Consider the following 21,139-nt stretch of genomic DNA (forward strand, 5'->3'; position numbering starts at 1 on the left):
TATTGACACTAGAATTTCTGTTGTGGAGTCTTAACTACTCCTCTGCCTAATGAATTAATACTCTTTTACTTGGGCTAAAATATTTATTCCATCAAGGCCAGTGAGAATTTTCGAGTCTCATAATAATAATAATGATTTCTGTTTAATTTTGGTGGTGGGGGGGGCTGATTAAGACACATTATTACACCAATTCCTACAAAAAGCACTGTGAAGTAGGCCAGTAGTTTTGTTCCCATTATAGTAAGTGGTGAGTGAAGCATACACATGCTGATTTGTCTATGGTCACCCAAGGAGTTTGTGGTTGAATGGAGGGACTTTCAGTTATGGTTATGGTTGGATGGAGGGACTTTCAGGAGAAGACACCGGTGCCCAGCCGGCCAGAAAGGGTTGGGCGGGACAGCCAGCCAGAAATGGGGTGGGGAAGAAGAAGAAGCCCACCCACCCTCCCGAAAGCAGGGGTGGCGGGGGGGGGGAGAAGAAGCCAGCACCTGGCTGCAGTGGGGGTGGCAAGAAAAAGGTGGCATGTGGGCCCGTGGGGGAAGAAGAAGAAGGTGGGTGGACGGGCCTTATATACTAGCCTTATATAAGGTGGGCCTTATATACTAGTGCTTTGATGCAAACTAAGCCTGCATCTATGATCTTTTCAGTGGTATTTATACACAGCCCACAAGCATACAGATTGCTTATTCAAAATATATAAGGACATTTATTTATTTATTTATTTATTTATTTATTTATTTTTAGAAACATTTAATATACCGCCCACTCCGAAGACTCTGGGCGGTGTACAAAAACATACAGAACAAGACAGCATTAAAATTACATTCTAAATTAAAAACTAAAGTAACTAACAAAAAGTGGGGGGAAAACAAATAGGTAAATTACAGGGTAAAAGCCTAGCGAAAAAGAAAAGTCTTCAAAAGAGGTTTAAAAATCAATAAGGAAGGAGCTAAACGAATCTGAAGGGGAAGGGTGTTCCAGAGAAGTGGGGCAGCAACCGAAAAAGCCCTTTCATGGGTCCTAGCGCCCTGAACCTCTCGGAAATCAGGGACCGACAAAAGAGCCATTTGAGAAGATCTGACTGGATGGGATGTAACTGGATGGGAGAGGCAGGTCTGTAGGTAGACAGGCGCCAAACCCCGCAAGGCTTTGAAGGTCAAAACCAGGACCTTAAATTGAACTCGGTAGCGAATAGGCAACCAGTGCAATGACTGCAGGAGAGGTGTTACCCTGTCATATTTTTCTGGCACCCATGAGTAGGCGAGCCGCTGCATTCTGGACCCGTTGTAGTTTCCCGATCGTCCTCAAAGGTAACCCTAGATAGAGAACATTACAATAATCTAGGCGGGAGATAACAAGGGCATGGGTCACTGTCATTAATTCCTGCCGATCAAGGTAAGGGCGTAATTGGCAAATCAGATGAAGCTGGGCAAAAGCACTTCTGGCCGCAGCCTCCACCTGCTGTTCAAGCAGGAGGCGCGAGTCCAAAAGGACCCCCAAATCATGAACAACTTCCTTTGGGGGCAGCGCCACCCCATCTAAAACAAGGTTCACATCCAGCTGTTGGCCAGTACGAGGGCTGAGTAAAAGTATTTCAGTCTTCGTTGGATTCAGTCTGAGCTTATTTTTATTCATCCAGACCTTAACAGCTTCCAGACATCGAGTAAGCACAGAAACAGCATCCCCAGAATGGTCTGGGATGGCAATATACAGCTGAGTATCATCAGCGTATTGATGAAATCTCACCCCAAACTGGGAAATGACCTGACCCAGCAGCTCCATACAGATGTTAAAGAGGACAGGGGCAAGAACTGAACCCTGGGGAACTCCATAAAGGAGTGGCCATGGGTCAGAGCATCTGTCCTCAATAAATACCGACTGGTCACTCCCGCTAAGAACGGAACCACTGTAAGACAGTGCCCCCGATACCCAACCCACGCAGGCGGTCAAGAAGGATTGCATGATCAATAGTATCAAAGGCCGCTGAGAGATCTAAAAGGACCAAGACAGGGAGACTACCTTCGTCAAAGTCCCGAAGAAGGTCATCTACCAGAGCAACCAGTGCTGTCTCTGTGCTATGCCAAGGCCTGAAACCCAACTGATAAGAATTAAGATAACTTGTTTCTTCCAAGACCCTCTCAAGCTGGGCACATACAACCTTCTCTAACACCTTCGCTAAAAAAGGGAGGTTGGAGATTGGTCTATAGTTAGGAACATAGGAAACTGCCATATACTGAGTCAGACCATTGGTCTATCTAGCTCAGTATTGTCTTCACAGACTAGCAGTGGCTTCTCCAAGGTTGCAGGCAGGAATCTCTCTCAGCCCTATCTTGGAGAAGCCAGGGAGGGAACTCTGAAACCTTCTGCTCTTCCCAGAGCGGCTTCATCCCCTGAGGGGAATATCTTGCAGTGCTTACACATCAAGTCTCCCATTCAGATGCAACCAGGGCAGACCCTGCTTAGCTATGGGGACAAGTCATGCTTGCTGCCACAAGGCCAGCTCTCCTCTCCTTGTCAAGGACCTCAGGGTCAAGGGAGGGTTTCTTCAAGTGAGGGCGAACTATCACCACTTTAAGGGCTGCTGGCACGAAACCCTCGCGTAACGAGGAGTTAACCAACTCCCGTAGCCAAGAATTAACATTCCCACTGGCTGTTCTAATCAGCCAGGAGGGACAAGGATCCAAGCAACATGTTGCCGCTCCCATACCCGAGAGAATCGTGTCCATATCCTCTACCCATTCAAAGGTGTCCCATGTAACGTCACAAGGTGGAATCTTCTCTATCTGATCGGATCCTATAGAAGTAGAGTCCAACTCTAGCCGAAGGCGGGTGACTTTAAATCTACTCTCTAAAAGCTAAGTAAACATTACATCCATTTTTAAACATGTAACTCAGCACCAGCTAGTGGAGCTCTGTCCCTCCTTGCATGTACTGAATTCAGGGACGATGTTATGAGAGGCAGAGTACTGCTCCCCATCCCTGGGAAACTGGTGTTGATTTTTCTATGCATCCTAGAGATCGGAGACCTAATTCTTTTACTCACATATATTCTGGAACATATACGTCATGTTAATAGCATTGGCTAATAGCATTGGAGAGCTGGTCTTGTAGTAGCAAGCATGACTTGTCCCCTTAGATAAGCAAGGTCCATCCTGGTTGCATATTAAAAGGAGACAAGAAGTGTGAGCACAGTAAGATATTCCCCTCAGGGGATGAAGCCGCTCTAGGAAGAGCATCTAGGTTCCAAGTTCCCTCCCTGGCATCTCCAAGATAGGGCTGAGAGATTCCTGCCTGCAACCTTGGAGAAGCTGTTGCCCGTCTGTGTGGACAATACTGAGCTAAATGGACCAAATGTCTCACTCAGTTTATTATTTTTATTTATTTGTTTGCTTGTTCGATTTCTATACTGCCTTTCCAAAGATGGCTCAAGGCGGTTTACACAAAGAAATAAATAAATAAGATGCAATCCTGTCCCCAAAGGGCTCACAATCTAAGAAGAAACACAAGATAGACACCAGCAACAGTCATGGGAGGTACTGTGCTGGGGGTGGATAGGGCCAGTTACTCTCCCCCTGCTAAATAAATAGAATCACCACGTTAAAAGGTGCCTCTTTGCCAAGTTAGCAGGGGTATATGGCAGCTTCCTATGTTGCCCTGGAGTACCAGTACTCTGAATTATTATAGGATTCTTTCCCCCCTCCTGTCACACCTTGTTGGTTCCTCCTGCTTGTGCACATGAGACCCTGTGAACAAAGGAGATCTTGAACATGTAGTTCCTAAGGAAATATGTCTCTTAAAGTACAAGCCCTTAAGTACAACCCCCAGCACACCCTTTCTCTGTGCTAGGGTCCTGCAGATCATTTGGCCTTGGTAAAGTTTACTTGTGCTCCACCCCCCAGGTTTGGGCAGTGTCCTCTCTGGCGTGTGCCCATAAGGAAGGAAACTGTGACATGGATATGCAACAGAACCTACAAAACAATATAGGGTGTAGCCAGACCTATAAAAATGCTGCTGAGATATCCAGAAGGATCAACAGGAAGGCATTTTCTCTAATGACCTCCTGGTGTTTTGGTTGCCCTTTGCTACCAGGATTACCATGGTACATCCAGACCAGTGTTGTGTCTAGCATAAGGATGTAGTGCAACAGCTTGCAAAAAAATGGAAAATCTATTGTTGCACTAGGGGCAGTTGTTGACATGCTGCATAACACATTGCACAACCCTGTATCCTAGAGAAGGTCTTCCACTAGTGGTTGCATGACATTGTGGAGCATCACAACTTTGCACAGCTCCACAAATTTGTTAAGTGTGAACAACTTCTCTCATTGCATTAGCACAACGCTAGTCTGGATATTAGCCTGTGTCCCAGAGCTTAGCTGGAAACTAAATTGAAAAGAGTCTCTAGCCCTATTCACAAATGTTCAACACTCGTACAATCTGTGTAGTGTTATTCACAGTTCCGTTGAATGCAGGTACAGAAATACACTTCCTGTCTATATAATGTATTTAAGGGACCTGTGCCAGGTTCAGTTTTAAAATGAATGCAGGTATAATCATTCACACAAAAATATCTATGAGGGTATACAGCTGGATGAGATACAGCATATGACTGAATAGGACTCATAAATGACATATTCAGAAATGCCTGGGGATTTTCTGCATAGGTTCAGCAAAGTTTCCTAAAAAGATGGGAAGCAGGTCTGAAATCTTCAGTGATCATGCTCTAATAACCTTTTTTGAGGAGGGGGTTGGGTCTGACCACAGGGTTCTACCTGACCTACCAAGGTTCTACCTGACCTATTCCCAAAGGCATGTTCAGGATAACAGGAGACCCCTTTAGAGCCCTTTTCCATATAGTGATATAACAAACCTTTTACTGTTTATAGCCCTTGGAGAGCATTTCACATCCTGACCATTAAAAGTTGTCTTTCTCATTATTCTTTTCTGAGGGAGACTGAGAACCCAGCTTTTATCTACATGCATTTTAAATTGTTCAAATTGTAGATTGACCTTTTATTGTGCTTACTTCATTAATCATTTATCTTCAAGGTGCAATACTGGTGCTGATATCTATCTATCTATCTATCTATCTATCTATCTATCTATCTATCTATTAATTGATATTTTATATTGTTTATATTTCTGTTTTAACTGTTGATTTTAATGGCTTTGTTTTAATTGTAAACCGTCCTGAGCCACTTTGGAAGGGCGGTATAAAAATTGAATAAATAAATAAATTATATCTATCGAGCTATCTATCTATCTAGTACATTTATATACCTCCCCATACAAAAAATGTCCTTCTCTATCTTTTGTTTTCTTTATCTGGGCCAACAGAGAACAGTTAATTTTCAATCTGTATTTAACAGCAAGATTTTTTTTAAGGCAATATACTTTTGTTCTATGAGAGTAGCATGCACCTTCAGATATATTGGCATGTGATCATTATAAATGTGCACATTGCTTGCTGTAATTGAAAGGACAAAACAATCTCTAATTATTAATAAAGAGTTCCAGATATCATCCTACTTAAAATTTATCTGCATCTTTCTATTTTTAAATACTTAATTAAATTATGTATTTATTTTTCATTTTCTTTAAAAAGAAAATCTCTCATTTCAAGAGAGATAACCCAACTCTGTTTGAAGCCCTGCTTTACATATTCATGTCTTTGTCATTATGTATGTAATATAGTGAAATGTGTTGATTTTCCCCCTGTTTGATGACAGGTGAAGGTCATGGTACGAATATGTTCCACCCTGGCCAGGGACTCTTCTGAATCCAGCTCCTTTTTAAAGGTTGATCCTCGCAAAAAGCAAATTACACTTTATGATCCATTGTCCTGTGGAGGCCAGAACTCCTTCCAAAAGAGAAGCAGTCAAGTGCCACCCAAGATGTTTGCATTTGATGCAGTTTTCCCTCAAGATGCCTCTCAGGTAGGCAACATCTATGTATGTATTCACTGACTGATTTATTTATTTATTTATTTATTTATTTATTTATTTATTACATTTGTATACCGCCCCAAACTCAAGTCTCTGGGCAGTTTACAAGAAAACAATGACAATAATAGATAACAAGATTAAAACATTACAACAATTAAAATTTAAAACATTAAAACTATTAAAAACACAATTAAAACAATATCTAATTAAAAGCCTGGGTGAACAAATGTGTCTTGACTGCTTTTTAAAAGTTGTAAGAGCAGGGAGCACGTTCCAAAGCCTCAGGGCAGCAATGGAGAAAGCCCGTCCCTGAGTAGCCACCAGACGAGCCACCAGACGAGCCAGTGGCAACTGCAGACGAACCTCCCCAGATGATCTCAATGGGCGATGTGGTTCATAGCAAAGAAGACGTTCTCTTAAATACCCAGGCCCCAAGCTGTGTAGGGCTTTATAGATTATAACCAAAACCTTGTATTTTGCCCAGATACTTATCGGCAACCAGTGTAGATCTTTTAAGATAGGAATGATATGGTCTCTCCGAGATTACCCAGAGACCAACCTGGCTGCTGCATTCTGGACCAACTGCAGTTTCCGGAATACATACAAAGGATGCCCCACATAGAGCACATTGCAGTAGTCAAGTCTGGAGGCGACCAGCAGATGTACTACTGTTCTGAGGTCATTTATCTAAAAAAAAAAAATGTGGATGCAGCTGGCGTATCAGCTGAAGCTTCTAAAAGGCACCTCTGGCCACTACCTCAACCTGGGACACCAAAGAGAGTTTTTTTGTCCAGAAGCACCCCAAGACTGTGTACCTGTTCCTTCTGGGGAAGTGTGACCCCATCCAGAACAGGCAGATCAAAATAATCTCAGGAGTTCTGACCCCACACAATAAGTACCTCCATCTTATCTGGATTCAGTCTCAGTTTGTTACCTCTCATCCAGCCCATCACTGCCTCTAGGCAGGCATTGAGGGAGGTTATGCCTTCTCCTGATGATGTTGACATGGAGAAAAAGATTTGGGTGTCATCAGCATACTGATAACACCCTGCACCAAATCCTGATGGTCTCTGTGACTTTGTTGACATTTCATCATCTCTGATGAACATGCAACTTTGTTGACATTTTAAGAATGGTATTACTGTTGTTCACAAGATTGACATTACATTGATGTCAGATTAAGAATGGAATTTTTTTTGGGTAACATTTATAGTAAATGATAAAACATTAACTAATTCAACATCTCCAGCCAAATTTATTACAAAATGAGTATTGTATTAAAACACATACTAAAGTGCATAAAATCAGTGCTGGCTTAAGTGCTGGCTCTGCCATAGGTGTCAGCACTTTCCCTATGCTGGCCACATTCCCAGATGCAGATGCCGCATCAAGGGGCTCTACCTCTTCTTCCACTACTTATCTTCTTAAAACCCCATTCCTATATGCTTGGAGGGTAAGGAACAGGAGGAAGAGAAAGTGGAATGCAAGGGATGATGGGTCGACTGGAGCTGGCTTGGCTGGCTCTGCCCACCTTCTCCACCCCACCTCTCTTGCGCGTTGCCTTTCCCTTCTTCCGCCTCTTACTTTCTGAGTACATGTGTATGGGACTTTAAAATACCAACCCTTTGTTCCCAGAAGGTAAGCAGGCAGGTGAAGTGATGACCATGGGTGATAGAGGTGGGGCGGGATGTCTGCAGTTGCTGTCCTGAGGTGCAGGCAATACCTGAACAAACGGGTTTGTGTGTTCCTGGGAGGTGGGGGCAGGGGCTTTAAGGGGCAGGGAGGGGGCCCTTACCTTCCCTGCCACTTCCCCCCCTCTGGCACTGTGCCCAAAACCGCTGGTGCAGGGCTGCAGCATACCTCCCTGCTGCCCCAGTCAGTGTCATACCAATGACGCTAGTATGCGCACCAAAGAGGCCAATGTGCACAGTTTTGGGTACAGTGCCAGCAGGGGGAAAGTGGCGGGGAAGGTAAGAGCATCCTCCCTGCCCCTTAAAGCCCCCCCACCTCTGAACCAGTTCGAATACCAGACTGCCAAACCGGTTCGGCATTCCGTAAAAGGAGTGCCGAACCGGTTTGTGCACATCCCTACTCATTAGGAATCCAACCTTGCATAACATAGATTAATAGAGTCTGTCCATCCATCTAATAAATAGTCTTCTTCACTTTATGAACAGGCTGAAGTATGTGCAGGAACCGTAGCAGAGGTGATCCAATCTGTCGTGAATGGTGCAGATGGATGTGTATTTTGCTTTGGACATGCCAAACTAGGTTAGTATGCTTCATATTCAAACATTAAATACCTATCTTCCATATATTTAATTCTCTAAGGTGTACCCGTGGTTAATCCCATGTGTGGCAGCTCTCACGAGAGTTTGTAAGCAGAAGCACCTGATTGGGCAGTGGGGGTTCCATGTGCAGATAGAGAGAAGGAGCCTGTGAGAGCAGAAGCACCACGGTGACTGGGCAGTGCTGCTTATGATTTTGAGACCTCACTATCTAGAATGTAAATGTTATTTGGAAGGATTGTGTTTATATATTGATAAGTATTTATTTTTTCATGAAAACCGAAGAAGAAGGTCTCAATCACTACTTTATAATTGGGTCTTATCTCCTGCCCCCAGTTTTATATATTAGGACCTGAGATACAAGACTAGAGGGATAAAAATATCAATAGGTCAAGTAGTCTAGATAGCTCTAATTGCTTTTTGGATGTTATTTCATTGTTGTAGTAAAATAAAGATTCCTTATTGGAGATCAGGATTTGTCCTAAGAGTTTTTAATTATATTACTTTTTACACAGTTCCTTTCTTTACCTTTTCAGTTTCCACTGACTTTATTGTCTTCCCTTCCACTTCATTCCAAACAGGAAAGTCCTACACTATGATTGGAAAAGATGATTCCATGCAAAACCTTGGCATAATCCCTTGTGCTATCTCCTGGCTTTTCAAGCTGATTAATGAGCGGAAAGAGAAGACAGGAGCTCGCTTCTCCGTCCGAATATCAGCCGTGGAAGTGTGGGGGAAAGAAGAAAATCTGAGAGACTTACTGTCAGAGGTGGCAACAGGCAGTCTACAAGACGGCCAGTCTCCAGGTGTCTACCTTTGCGAGGACCCAATTTGTGGCATGCAGGTGAATAGAAAGCTCTTTTAAGTTAAAACATGCTTAGGGATTCCATGTTTTTACTAGAATGTTTTCAAATTTAAAAAAATAAATACTCAAAGCATAAACTTTTCTAACTTGGATGTGTTTACTCTCAAACACACAAGAAACTTTATGACCTGCAGCTGCAGGGCCATATGCTCTCCTGACCTAAATATTTGTGCCTTTGGCATAACTTGATCTTAAACAGGGACTTCTGTTTGCTGTTAAATGTGAAAGGATTCAGATCAAACAAAATTTGTCTCTTTCCTATAATAATTTTTCCAGTGTATAACAACACACTAAAATATTTACAATATTGCACAAATAGCTGGAGGCCAATAATATGCCTGTTTATATCTCCACGAACTACATTATTTATAGTACTAGGATTAGTGATGATGTAGGAAGCATTAATAGGTACTTATTAATTGCTGCCAAGATGTGACTGTGAGCCCTGGTTACGCCAAGAATAACTCTAGTGTTCTTCAGGCAGGAACACCCAGCTGATTAAAAACAAAAACAAAAAAACCTTCCTGTACAAGCTGCATGATACACAAGTCACAGTAGCTTTGTGATTTTTTTTCCGATTTTTTTTTTGGTGTTTTGTTTTTTAAAAAATGTATAGCTAAATCCTTGAGGCACCCTTGCTGGCAGGAACTCCTCACAGACTTCTTGCTGGGACAAACTACCTACTGTTCTGTCTATATAGCAACTACTACACTTATGATATGGGATTTTCCCTTGCCCCAGAATGAATGTGCATGGAATGATTTCAGAGAAAGAGGGAGAAAGAAAGTAAACATACCATTAATTTCAGAACTCCTGAAAACACAAATGGCTGCACAGTCTTGGTTTAGGCTTCTAATTAATCTGTTTGCTCTGTTGATATGCATATGCTGTTGTCCCCAGAGTTCACAAAAGACCAAAATTTTCCCCTTTAAGGACAGATAACTGCCACAATTCAGACTGCAGTTGTATATCTGTAAATTCTGAACATTCCCCTTTGAAACATACCTAGAAAGTTACAAGATGAGTTAATGAATATGAGAAATATTTATATACTGCTTTTCAACAACCGTTCCCAAAGTGATTTACATAGATATAAATCAGGGGCGTAGCTATAATTGAGCAAAAGGGTTCAAAGAACACGGGCCCCCAGCTCCTGAGGGCCCTCCAGCTCCACCCATCCCTATTTTCTTCATTATTTCCCTCACTCTGGGGGGGCCGCCAGAGAGAGAGATGAACACGGGCCCCCTCTCCCCTAGGTACACCCCTGATATAAATAAATAAAATGACTTCCTATCCCCAAAGGGCTCACAATCTAAACAAGAAACATAAGATAAACACCAGCAACAGCCACTGGAGCGGTGCTGTGCTGGGGGTGGATAGTGCCAGTTACTCTCCCCCTGCTCAATAAAGAGAACCACCACTCTAAAAAGGTCCCTCTTTGCTCAGTTAGCAGGGACAGTTAGGAATGTTTTTTGTCAGTGTCTTGTGGGAAAAATAGCCTGAGGGCCAGATCAGCTGTGATTCTAAATATGTTAGCTTCTGCCAAAAATGGCATCTTTACCTGCTGCCTGCCTCCTCATGCTTTTGCCCCCTGCTAACTAGGCTAAGGGGCACCTTTTTAAATGTGGTGATTCTCTTTATTGAGCAGGGGGAGAGCAACTGGCCATATCCACCCCCAGCACAGCATCCCTCCAGTGGCTGTTGCTGGTGTTGACCATGTGTTTCTTTTTAGATTGTGAGCCCTTTGGGGGGTCAGGGATCCATCTTATTTATTTAATATTTCTCTATGTAAACTGCTTTGGACACTTTTGTTAAAAAGCAGTATATAAATATTTGTTGTTGTTGTTGTTGTTTGATGCCAAGACAATTGGCATGTGTCTTGGCATCAAGATGATCCACATTTAAACCTTGCCCCTACCAGTGGCAGTAAATAATGTGGAGTAGGGGCAAGGAAAAACATACAATCGTAATGTCAGAACATGGCTAATTTCTACTAGGCATTACAGAAGGGGAGAGAAGCTGCCATTTTTTATTTGGCCTTGGTGGAAAGCAGAGAGTGAGCAAGTGTTGCTGCTTTGTAGCTGAAGGCTAAGAACACTGATTGGCACGCGGAAGGGTCAGCATTCAAGCCCACAGGGCCTCCATGTTGCCAGGGGAGAGTGGGAGGTTGTAGCTTAGTGGTAGAGCATATGCTTTGCATGCAAAATGTCTCAACTTCAGCCTCCAGCCTTATCCCAAGTAACCTTCTCCCCTGTTTGAAATGCTGGAGAGCCATTGGCAGTCAATGTGGGCAGTACTGAGCTAGATGGACTAATGTCTGATTCAGTATGAGTCAACTTCATATGTCCAGAAATCTTGCAGTATCCTTGCGGGAGTGGGGGAAGCATGTTACTTGATCCATTGCAAGACTCACAACACAGGTGACTGGAAAGAGCAAGGTAGTGTGATATCCTGGTGGGGGTGACCAATGCCAACCTGGCTGGGAATGAAAAGCATTGCAGGTTCCGGGTAGTAGAGTGAGGATGGAGCATCTTATCTTTGTTTTTAAAATTATTATTTATTTAAAGTTGAGGTATTTTCAGTTTGGGAATTTTGCTTTGTCACAGATGTTCTGCAAAGCAGAGTGTCCCCTTATCCAGAGCCTACTGTATTTTGGTTTTGCCAAACAGAAAGTTACCTGACAGTTTGCATCCTGCATTGCCTTGTAGCTTCAGAATCAAAGTGAACTCCGCGCCCCAACTTCGGAGAAAGCTGCCTTCTTTCTTGATGCAGCTATTGCCTCACGTCGAAGCAGCCAGCAAGATTGTCATGAGGAGGATCACAAGAATTCCCACATGCTGTTCACTCTGCACATCTACCAGTACCGAATGGAGAAGAGTGGCAAAGGCGGAAGTAAGTCTCACGGTTTTCCCACCATATTAATAGTAAACTCATAATATATACTAATAATCAGTTGAAAAAAGAACACAGGAAAATTGGAGGACAGGGAAATGTGGGAGTGGGTACGGGCAAGTCCCTAATAATTTATAGGTAGCCTCCTGGAGCAGGGAGTAGGATTTGGGCACCTTTTAAAAGTGAGGAGAGCAGGACCGTACCTGCTCTGCCACTCCATGCAGCTTCCTGTTGCTGCGGCGCATCTCCAGCACCCCTTGTGCAGTTGTGCGGTGGCACACACATGGCTGCTGCACATGCGTGGAGGCCATGTGCATGCCACCGCATAAGGGGTGCTGGGGGGCAGTGCTTCGAATCAGTGCACAAATCTTGATTCGTGCACATCCCTAGGTGCATGCCTTGAGGACCAATAAATAGTATTTGGGATACATATACTATTGCTTCTCAGATGGCCACAGGTTTTAAAGAAGAGAAAAGTCAAGTCTGCTTGTTTTCCCAGCAGTGTCTCAAACGTTAGTTCTTTGAGCAGATGTGCTATTCTGACAAAGAAGTTCAAAGTAATAACTGAGGACAAACAAGGCACTGTACTTTGGAGTAATAAAAAACCTGCAGAGAACTTCACAGTCCCACAGATTTAAGTATGCAATGACTGGGATTAATTATAACAAATGCTGGGAAAGGCCTAATAGAACTCTCTTTGTTATTACTTTGTTTAATAGGGCTTTTGCAGCCTTCACTCAATAGAGCATGAACAGCTTTAAGTTACTCTCCCAGCACTGTGCTTATAGTAACCCATCAAAATCCCAAAGCTAACCCCTGTTTTGTGTCTCTAATTTCTTTGATACAGTGTCTGGTGGTCGTAGCCGTTTGCACCTCATTGACCTGGGTAGTTGTGTTAAACCGCTCAGCAAAAACCGTGAAGGAGGTTCTGGACTCTGTCTTTCATTGTCGGCATTAGGCAATGTCATCCTTGCCTTAGTCAATGGCAGCAAACACATCCCGTACAAGTAAGTGGTGTGTGTGTGTGTGCGTGCGTGCGTGTGTGTGTGTGTGTGTGTGTGTGTGTGTATAGCAAGACTAGTCGTTGATGGCAGGTGGAAGAAACCTGTCTGGTTTGTGCTGAGGCAGAAGAGTTGTGTGCAGCAGCACTTGAAAGCTGCAGGGCCAATAAAGTCATAAAGTCTGCTGCATGGCAGAGCTTGATTGCATATTATAGTCAGCAAGTCGAAGTAGCAGAGAAAGTTCATTTCTAAATCTTATATTTGCAATGCTAGATTAGATTTATGCAGGCTTGCAAAATATGTATATACTAGTTTAACCCACGCAGAGCATCTGCACACTAGTACTTGATTGCTCCCGTCACCTCAGATCTCTCCACCCTCACCGGAGCCGTACTCCTGCTCCTCCTCCATCTGGTTGTTTCCATCCCTTTCACCCCTCTTGGTCACTTCTCCATCCCTTTACTCCATCCCCCTCACCCCTCACTACCATCCCTTTACTCCATCCCCCTCACCCCTCTTGGGCGTGGCTGCAGCGTTGCTGGCACCTATTGGCCAAGCTGCAGCCCCCTATCCCCAGAGATCTCCTCACCCGAGCCCCACTCTGATCCTCCCCACAGGAACAGCAGCAGTGGTTGACTGGGCCCTTCCTTGCTGCTGCCACCGCCATGGCCGCTCATTCCCCTCAGGCCACTGACAGGCCTGGGTCCATCTCTTGCCCTTCCTTCTTTCTCTCTTCCCCTCCTTTTTCTCTCTTTCAGTCTCTTCCACTTGCTCTTCCCCTCTTCTCTCTCTCTCTCTCTCTCTCTCTCTCTCTCTCTCCCCTCCACCTTCCTGAGTTTACATATCTTGTCCATCTTGTTTCCTCATCTAATTCACACAACAGCAGCCTCCTTCTCCTGAAGGGGCTGTTTCCTCCATCACGACCCCTCTCTTCACTGAGCCCTGCCCACTATCCTTTTATATAAAGAGATTCCTCTGCTCTGCAGTCAAGAACATCTTCCGACCAGTAACAATTGCGTTCCAACTGACCTTAACCATCACAGGCTCCTCCTCCCTATCTGCATATGGAATCCCCACTGCCCAATCACCATGGTGCCACAGGCTCCTCCTCCCTATCTCCATATGGAATCCCCACTGCCCAATCAGTTGCTTCTGTTCGCAAACCCTTGCGAGAGCTGCCACACAAAGGATTAGCCATGGGTATGCCTTAGAGAATTATATAGAGAGATGGCATTAATATCTTGTTCTTACGGCAGTGTGTACTGTTGAGATCTGAACCCAGGTCTCCCTGGTACTGTTCTGATACTCTACATTGCACTGGCAGACAACATATATTTGGTTTCTGTTAGAAAGAAATGCAGCATATAACTAACATAAATAACTTAATACAGTCTCTAAGCTTCAGAGCCTCTTCAGATAGCCAAGAGCCACAGTTTTCCCCCAAACATGGCCTTCCCTTTTGCTCTTCAATCGTTACACCATAACAGCCACTTTGCTGCTTCCATACCCTCTCATCACTTATTTAGCAGGGAGAAACTTTTGTTGAAAAGCGGTATATAAATATTTATTGTTATAGTTGGCCAGCACTCTGTTTTTCCTCCCCACCCCCACCCCAGTTGGCAAGAAACCCCTACTTTGGCAAAGTAGTCACACTCTGATCCCTATGAGAGTGTCTGATCATATTGAATGTGTGTATGTACGTTTGGGGACCAGGGATAAATTGGGACTTCTGTTGGTGTACCGATCACCTTGCTGCCCAACAGAGTCCCTAACTGAGCTCGCGGACTTGGTCTCGGGTTTGGTGTTGGAGTCCCCCAGGCTTATGGTGCTGGGGGACTTCAATATCCACTTTGGGACTGGGTTGTCTGGTGCAGCTCAGGAGTTCATAGCGGCCATGACAACTATGGGCCTATCCCAAGTGGTCTCTGGACCGACACATGTTGCTGGTCATACTCTTGATTTGATCTTTCATTCTGATCAGGGTGGTGTTCCATGGGTGGGGACTCCTGTGATCTCCCCATTGTCATGGACGGACCACCATCTGGTTAAGGTCGGACTCACAGTTGCATACTGGGGAGACCCCTGGAGCCAGGAGGTGGCTTTTTGCCTTCCCTCCGGGGGTCTACTCATGAGTAACCACAGCGCGGAGCCATGGCGCGGCTACTCGTGATCTTTAAAACCAGGTTTGCGGAGCATTCGTTCTGCAAACCTGGTTTTAGGATAGGGATAGTTAGGCGGGTTGCCCGCCTAGGAACCACCGGGCTCGCAGCCGAGCCTGGTGGTTCACACAATGGGGCGAAATCAGGCTAGCAGAGTTCGCCCCATTGTGTGAATAGCCTCAATAACAGTTACATAACAAAGCAGAGACAGAAAAAACCATCTAAGCAAACAGCTAATTGTTCACTGCGGCCGCTACCTCGATTGATCATATATCAAAGATCTGGCAGAACAGATGGGTCTTTAAAACCTCCTTGAAAGCCAGGAGTGAGGGAGTCTTTTGACCCACATGCAGTGGGAGTTCCAAAGTGAGAGGTCCACCACAGAGAAAGTCCCGTGCCACATGAATATCGACGGAGCTTCAGCAAGCAGAGAAGAGCCCTCCTTAAATATCTTAACAGGCAGGTAGACATTTGGTAGAAGGTAGTCCTTGAGATACCCAGGGTATTGAGATACCAAAACCATATAGGACTTCAAGACCTGATTTGCACCCAGAAACAGATTGGAAGCCAATGCATTACACATAAGATTGTAGGCTTCAAACCCCAGAGCACAGTGGTGCCTCTGAAAGGCAAAAACCTTTTCTAGGCATTTGTCTCCTTCAACCTGAGTGATTTTGAATGTCACCTCAAAAGGTTGTCCATTGTCACACCTGACAACTCTGTAGGGGAGCTTGAATTACTGCCACAACCTTATGGGGAAATACTTTAGAAATGGACGCTCAGAGGATATACAGGTAGTTTGCCCTCATTTTTCATAATTATTTTGTCACAGTTTCTGTCATGTATTCAGCACTGAGAGCATTACCTAGCCAAGGCAGCACCGTCTCCAAACCAGTCACTAGGTTTATGAGTGATATTGTAAACACAACACAATACAATATCTAACTTCAAGACTGAGACATGGTATGTCCATATGCAATATAATTCTCCAACTCAAGTTTGCTCAGGCCCTCATACCCTTTTTCAAAGGGGGAAGGAAACATGTAAAATGTACAATTCTGGCCACATTTGCATGTAATGGCAAACCTTGGGTAGATGAACCTGAGGTTAATTTTTTTAACCATGAATCACATCGCAGATGTTCGTTCAACTTTAGCCCGGCAACTTCTGCTTTCAGGGCATGGGAGCCAGCCCCTCTTTCTGGTCTGCTGAGGCCGCATCTCAGCAAGCTCCATAGCAATCGTGTCTCCAGACTGTGGGCAAGGTGTCAGAATGCCTGCAGGGCGGCACTCATTGGCCACAATCTTCAGGGGAGCATGCCAAGCACAATCATGCCTTTTCAGAATGGACCACCTGCCCTTGGCAGGAAAAGGGCATTTATATCCCTTTAAATGGCATTTAAGCCCTTCTCCTGTCAGCAGTTTCATTGCCACCCTCGTAAGAGCCCCACAGCGAAACAGTCTCACACAGGCACAATTACTGGCACTGGGGGGATGCAGAAAGGCACTATTTTTCTGTTACTCCGGAAAGGGATCATGATGACTTCCTTGGAGGGAATATGTATATGAGGTAGTGCAAAAGATCCTGGGTTCTTATCCACTGTGACTAAGGATGATCTTGCAATGGCAGACCCTCTCAAAACAGTCCAGGAACACCCGAGCACACTACCGCCCCCATGTCAGCTTGCTGCCTGGGGATCAGCCCTCTCATGAGGGCCAGTCCACTGGGGAGGAACAGAGGCTCACTGAGCTTAGGGCCTCCATTGGACTGCACTCCCATGAAGTAGGGATCAAGGGATCTCTGTTTGTGTGGAGCCCCTGTTCTCTCTGGTCAATAATATAAGTTGTTACCCCTGCTAACTGGGCAAAGAGGCACCTTTTTAACGTGGTGATTTCTTTTTTAGCAGGGGGAGAGTAACTGGCCTCATCCATCTCCAGCACAGTACCTCTAGAGCAGTGATTCTCAAACTTGGGTCCTCAGGTGTTGTTGGACTTCAACTCCCATAATCCCCAACCAAAGGCCACTGAGGCTGGGGATTATGGGAATTGAAGTCCAATAACACCTGAGGACCCAAGTTTGAGAATCCCTGCTCTAGACTGTTGCTGATATCTATCTTATGTTTCTTTTTAGATTGTAAGCCCTTTGGGGACAGGGATCCATCTTTATTTATTTATTTATTTATTTATTTATTTATTTATTTATTTACTTATTTATTTATTTATTTTTCTATGTAAACTGCTTTGGAAACATTTGTTGAAAAGCAGTACATAAGTAGTAGTAGTAGTTGTTGTTGTACAACATGATCCCTCCTCTCCAGGCAACCCTTCCCTACTCCCAAGGAGTAATGGCTGCTCCATGTGTCTAGGCGGTACCAGGTGGGCAGACTAGGGAAACGTCGGGACCAGGGATAGATCTTTTTTCTCATTCAAATTTCCTGGGTTTGGACTGGTGTTGTGGTGTATGCAGACCAGCTGCCTTGGAGAATCGCAGGAGAGGAGAGCCATGATTATCAGCAATCCCAGGAAACTAGGGTGATCATACTGGACAAAAACATACATGAATATGTGCCAATGGACGACTGGACTGGCAGAGGGACTGCTTAGACTGCTTCTTTGGGGCAGTCACCAAGTCAGAGAAAGGTGTTGCTGGTGTACCTGTCTTCACAGCTTGCTTGTATTGAGCAACCAGGCTGGGAGGCAGTTGCTGTCTGGCCTGCATGAGTGTCTCCATGGGCTTTCACTCTCATGAGAGAGCAGACCGCTACGGAGCAGCATTCATTATCACACTGAAAGAATCTTTCCAGTGACTGGAGGCAATACTTCTCCTGATGGACAGTTCTTCTCATGAGTAATGTCAGAGACTGCATGCTTTTACCCAAGTGAAGGGACTAGGCCCCCCTTTCCCAACTTATATATATATGAATGAGATCAGAGCCATTCAGGAATTCCTGGGTTAGGCTGCCTTGTAAACCCAACCCTGGGAATTCCAAAACACATAGTGCCTATTTTGCCATCTCATCCTCTTTCTCTTCTGATTGCCAGAGCGGAGGAAACAAGAGAGACAGTGGGAAACAGTCATCCCCCAATGTGTGACTTTTCCTTTTGACAGACATAGAAGCTTGGGATGGGACAATGTGGCATCCCTGTTGCCGGGCAACGGATTGAGGAGTGCAGACACAGGATGGGGCAAGTGCTCGGAGAGGCGGCCAGGGAGCAGAGTGGCAAGCATGGAGCAGGCATGTTCCTGGACAGGTCTGGGCTGCCCTCTCTATGATTTCAGTTCCAGACACAGCACGAAACCCCAGTTATGGCATTATCCGCATTAGGACATAATGCTGCCACCTTCAAGCCCCAGGCTGGAGCAGTGAAACTCATTACAAACCAAAGGTTCAAATGGGAGTTTGGTGAGGAAACCAAGAGTTGCTTTTGCCATGAACTCACAATTTCAAGCATTCAGTTCTACACTAATTCTGATCTCTGCCCCATTCAACTCTGGTTTGGCATTATGTGTGAATGGAGCCTCTGTGTGCCTTGGAAACTGAGATATCGGTACAAAAGCTGATTTAGGTACTTATACTCAGTACACAATTCTTCATTCCTCATTCAAATCTAATCTCAACCCCTTTACCTATTCACAAGAGGGTTAGGAGTAAATGAGACCACTTAAACACTGTTCTTTACTTGTTATTGCCTTCATCCCCTGTGAAAAAGAGTAGATTACATGGTTTTTTCTGATACTCTAAACTCACTGAAGAATATGGATGAAATATTTTTGGGGAACTCTATAATGTTTTTCTTCTCATCTCCTATTTCTTTCTTCTCCAGCAGATATTCCATTGTTTCTTATTTATTAACATGAGATTATCCTAACTGAAGCAGAATGCTATCTCAAATTAAAAAATCTGTATTCACCATTCTTCTTCCTAAATGTACATGCATTCATATACACAATTATCTATCCAAGCATGCACTTGATGCATATTTGATTAGTTACTCAGTCATTTGCCTGACAAGTTGCTGTCAACGTCAAATAACAAGCAGTTTCCTGCTTCTGATGCAAGATCAGCTAATAACCAGTTCAGTTCAATTCCAAACTCTTGATTTCCCATTATCCTGTTAAAGAGATTTGTGAGATGTTTCTGTCCTCTTTTTTTAAAAAAATGGAACTTCATAAACAAATACAATCTGGAGCCATACATTTGATGGTAATCTACCTCTGTATGGATGCATCAGCCACCTCCTTGCTTTGAAATGCACAAGATTTTGTCCTGCAGTTACATAGGAACATAGGAAACTGCCATATACTGAGTCAGATAATCTATCTAGCTCAGTACAGTGGTCCCTCGACTTACGAACTTAATCCGTTCCGAATGCATATTCGTAGGTCGAAAAGTTCGTAAGTCGAAAAGTGGTTTCCCATACGAATGCATTAGAAACGGATTAATTCGTTCCGGAGAGAAAAGGGGGGGGGTCTTTACTCACCCCTTCCATGAAAGTAAGGCACTGTACTGTACTTTATTCCTTGTAGTAATCGGGCGGCAGGGTGCCGCCCGCTTCAATCTCCCTCGGCGCTTCTCATAGCCATAATCGGGGCGGCAGGATCGCTCCCAGTCCCTGCCGCCCCCTTCAAGCTCAGTCCCCCTCGGCTGGCGGCCACCCCCTGAAGCTCCCCAGAGGTCCCCCGCCGCCCCCTTCTTTCCGAATCTAACCCCATTTAAGAGGACGGCAGGAGAACTCCCTGCCGCCCCCTTCCCCCTTGCCGGCTGGGCTGCAACTGGCTTCTAGGAAGCCTTTCGCGCACCTGCGCAAAAGGCTTCCTAGAAGCCAGTTGCAGCCCAGCCGGCAAGGCAAGCGGATGGCAGGGAGTTCTCCCGCTGCCCGCTCACTAAAGTTCCCTAAAAGTTAAGGAAGGGACTGGGAGCGATCCTGCCACCCCGATTATGGCTACGAGAAGTGCCGAGGGAGATTGAAGCGGGCAGCACCCTGCCGCCCGATTACTACAAGGAATAAAGTACAGTACAGTGCCTTACTTTCATGGAAGGGGCGAGTAAAGCCCCCCCTTTTTAAGTGGAACCCCCCACCCCAGTGCCGTTCGGATATAGAAAAATTCGTAAGAGTGCAGCATTTTTTTCCGTTTGTAACTCGAAAATTTCATTTGTCGAGTAATTCGTAAGTCGATGGACCACTGTATTGTCTTCACAGACTGGCAGCGGCTTCTCCAAGGTTGCAGGCAGGAATCTCTGAACCCTATCTTGGAGAAGCCAGGGAGGGAACTTGAAATGTTCTGCTCTTCCCAGAGTGGCTTCATCCCCTGAGGGGAATATCTTGCAGTGCTCACACATCAAGTCTCCCATTCATATGCAACCAGGGCAGACCCTGCTTAGCTATGGGGACAAGTCATGCTTGCTACCACAAGACCAGCTCTCCTCTCCCTCCTGTTAGCCCTCCTGGCTGAATTTAGATAGTTACTCCATCATTTGTCTGAAAGGCTGCTATCAATGTCAAATAGGTGTCAATAGTACAACAATATATTACATGACTAAAGTTGTAGAATCCTGGTAAACCTAGGCTCCCATTATAACTTGATCTCTTTGAGTGTTTATTTTATCATTTATATTTAAGAATGTAAATTGTTCCTGTTAGATATCTAAGGGTTCATTTGACTCAATACATGTTTTTTAAAAACCCACTGGAGCTGTTACACAGCTTCCATTCATTTCCATGAAATTCATGCATTCTAATTTTGCCTTGAACTTGTACCCTCAGCCTGAATATCAGTTCCTGTAACCTAAATCATAGGGACATAGGAAGCTGCCATATACTGAGTCAGACCATTGGTCTATCTTGCTCTAGTCTGTCTTCATAGACTGACAGCAGCTTCTCCAAGGTTGCAGGCAGGCATCTCTCTCAGCCTTATCTTGGAGAAGCCAGGGAAGGAACTTGAAACCTTCTGCTCTTCCCAGAGCGGCTCCATCCCCTGAGGGGAATATC

The 21,139-nt window shown here is 44.7% G+C and overlaps 1 protein-coding gene across 4 annotated transcripts in view; it reads left to right on the top strand.

Annotated features, from left to right (window-relative positions):
- Window positions 1-21,139, top strand: part of KIF26B (kinesin family member 26B) — a 495,657-nt gene that overhangs the window by 378,922 nt on the left and 95,596 nt on the right. For all 4 annotated transcript variants that reach the window (XM_053302151.1, XM_053302160.1, XM_053302178.1 and 1 more), the window contains 5 exons: window positions 5,729-5,935; window positions 8,122-8,215; window positions 8,814-9,076; window positions 11,806-11,989; window positions 12,837-12,996. In XM_053302151.1, coding sequence (XP_053158126.1) covers window positions 5,729-5,935; window positions 8,122-8,215; window positions 8,814-9,076; window positions 11,806-11,989; window positions 12,837-12,996 — 908 coding nt within the window. The remainder of the gene's footprint in view (window positions 1-5,728; window positions 5,936-8,121; window positions 8,216-8,813; window positions 9,077-11,805; window positions 11,990-12,836; window positions 12,997-21,139) is intronic.

This window comes from Hemicordylus capensis, chromosome 1, assembly GCF_027244095.1.
Source record: "Hemicordylus capensis ecotype Gifberg chromosome 1, rHemCap1.1.pri, whole genome shotgun sequence".
Lineage (NCBI taxonomy): Eukaryota > Metazoa > Chordata > Lepidosauria > Squamata > Cordylidae > Hemicordylus > Hemicordylus capensis.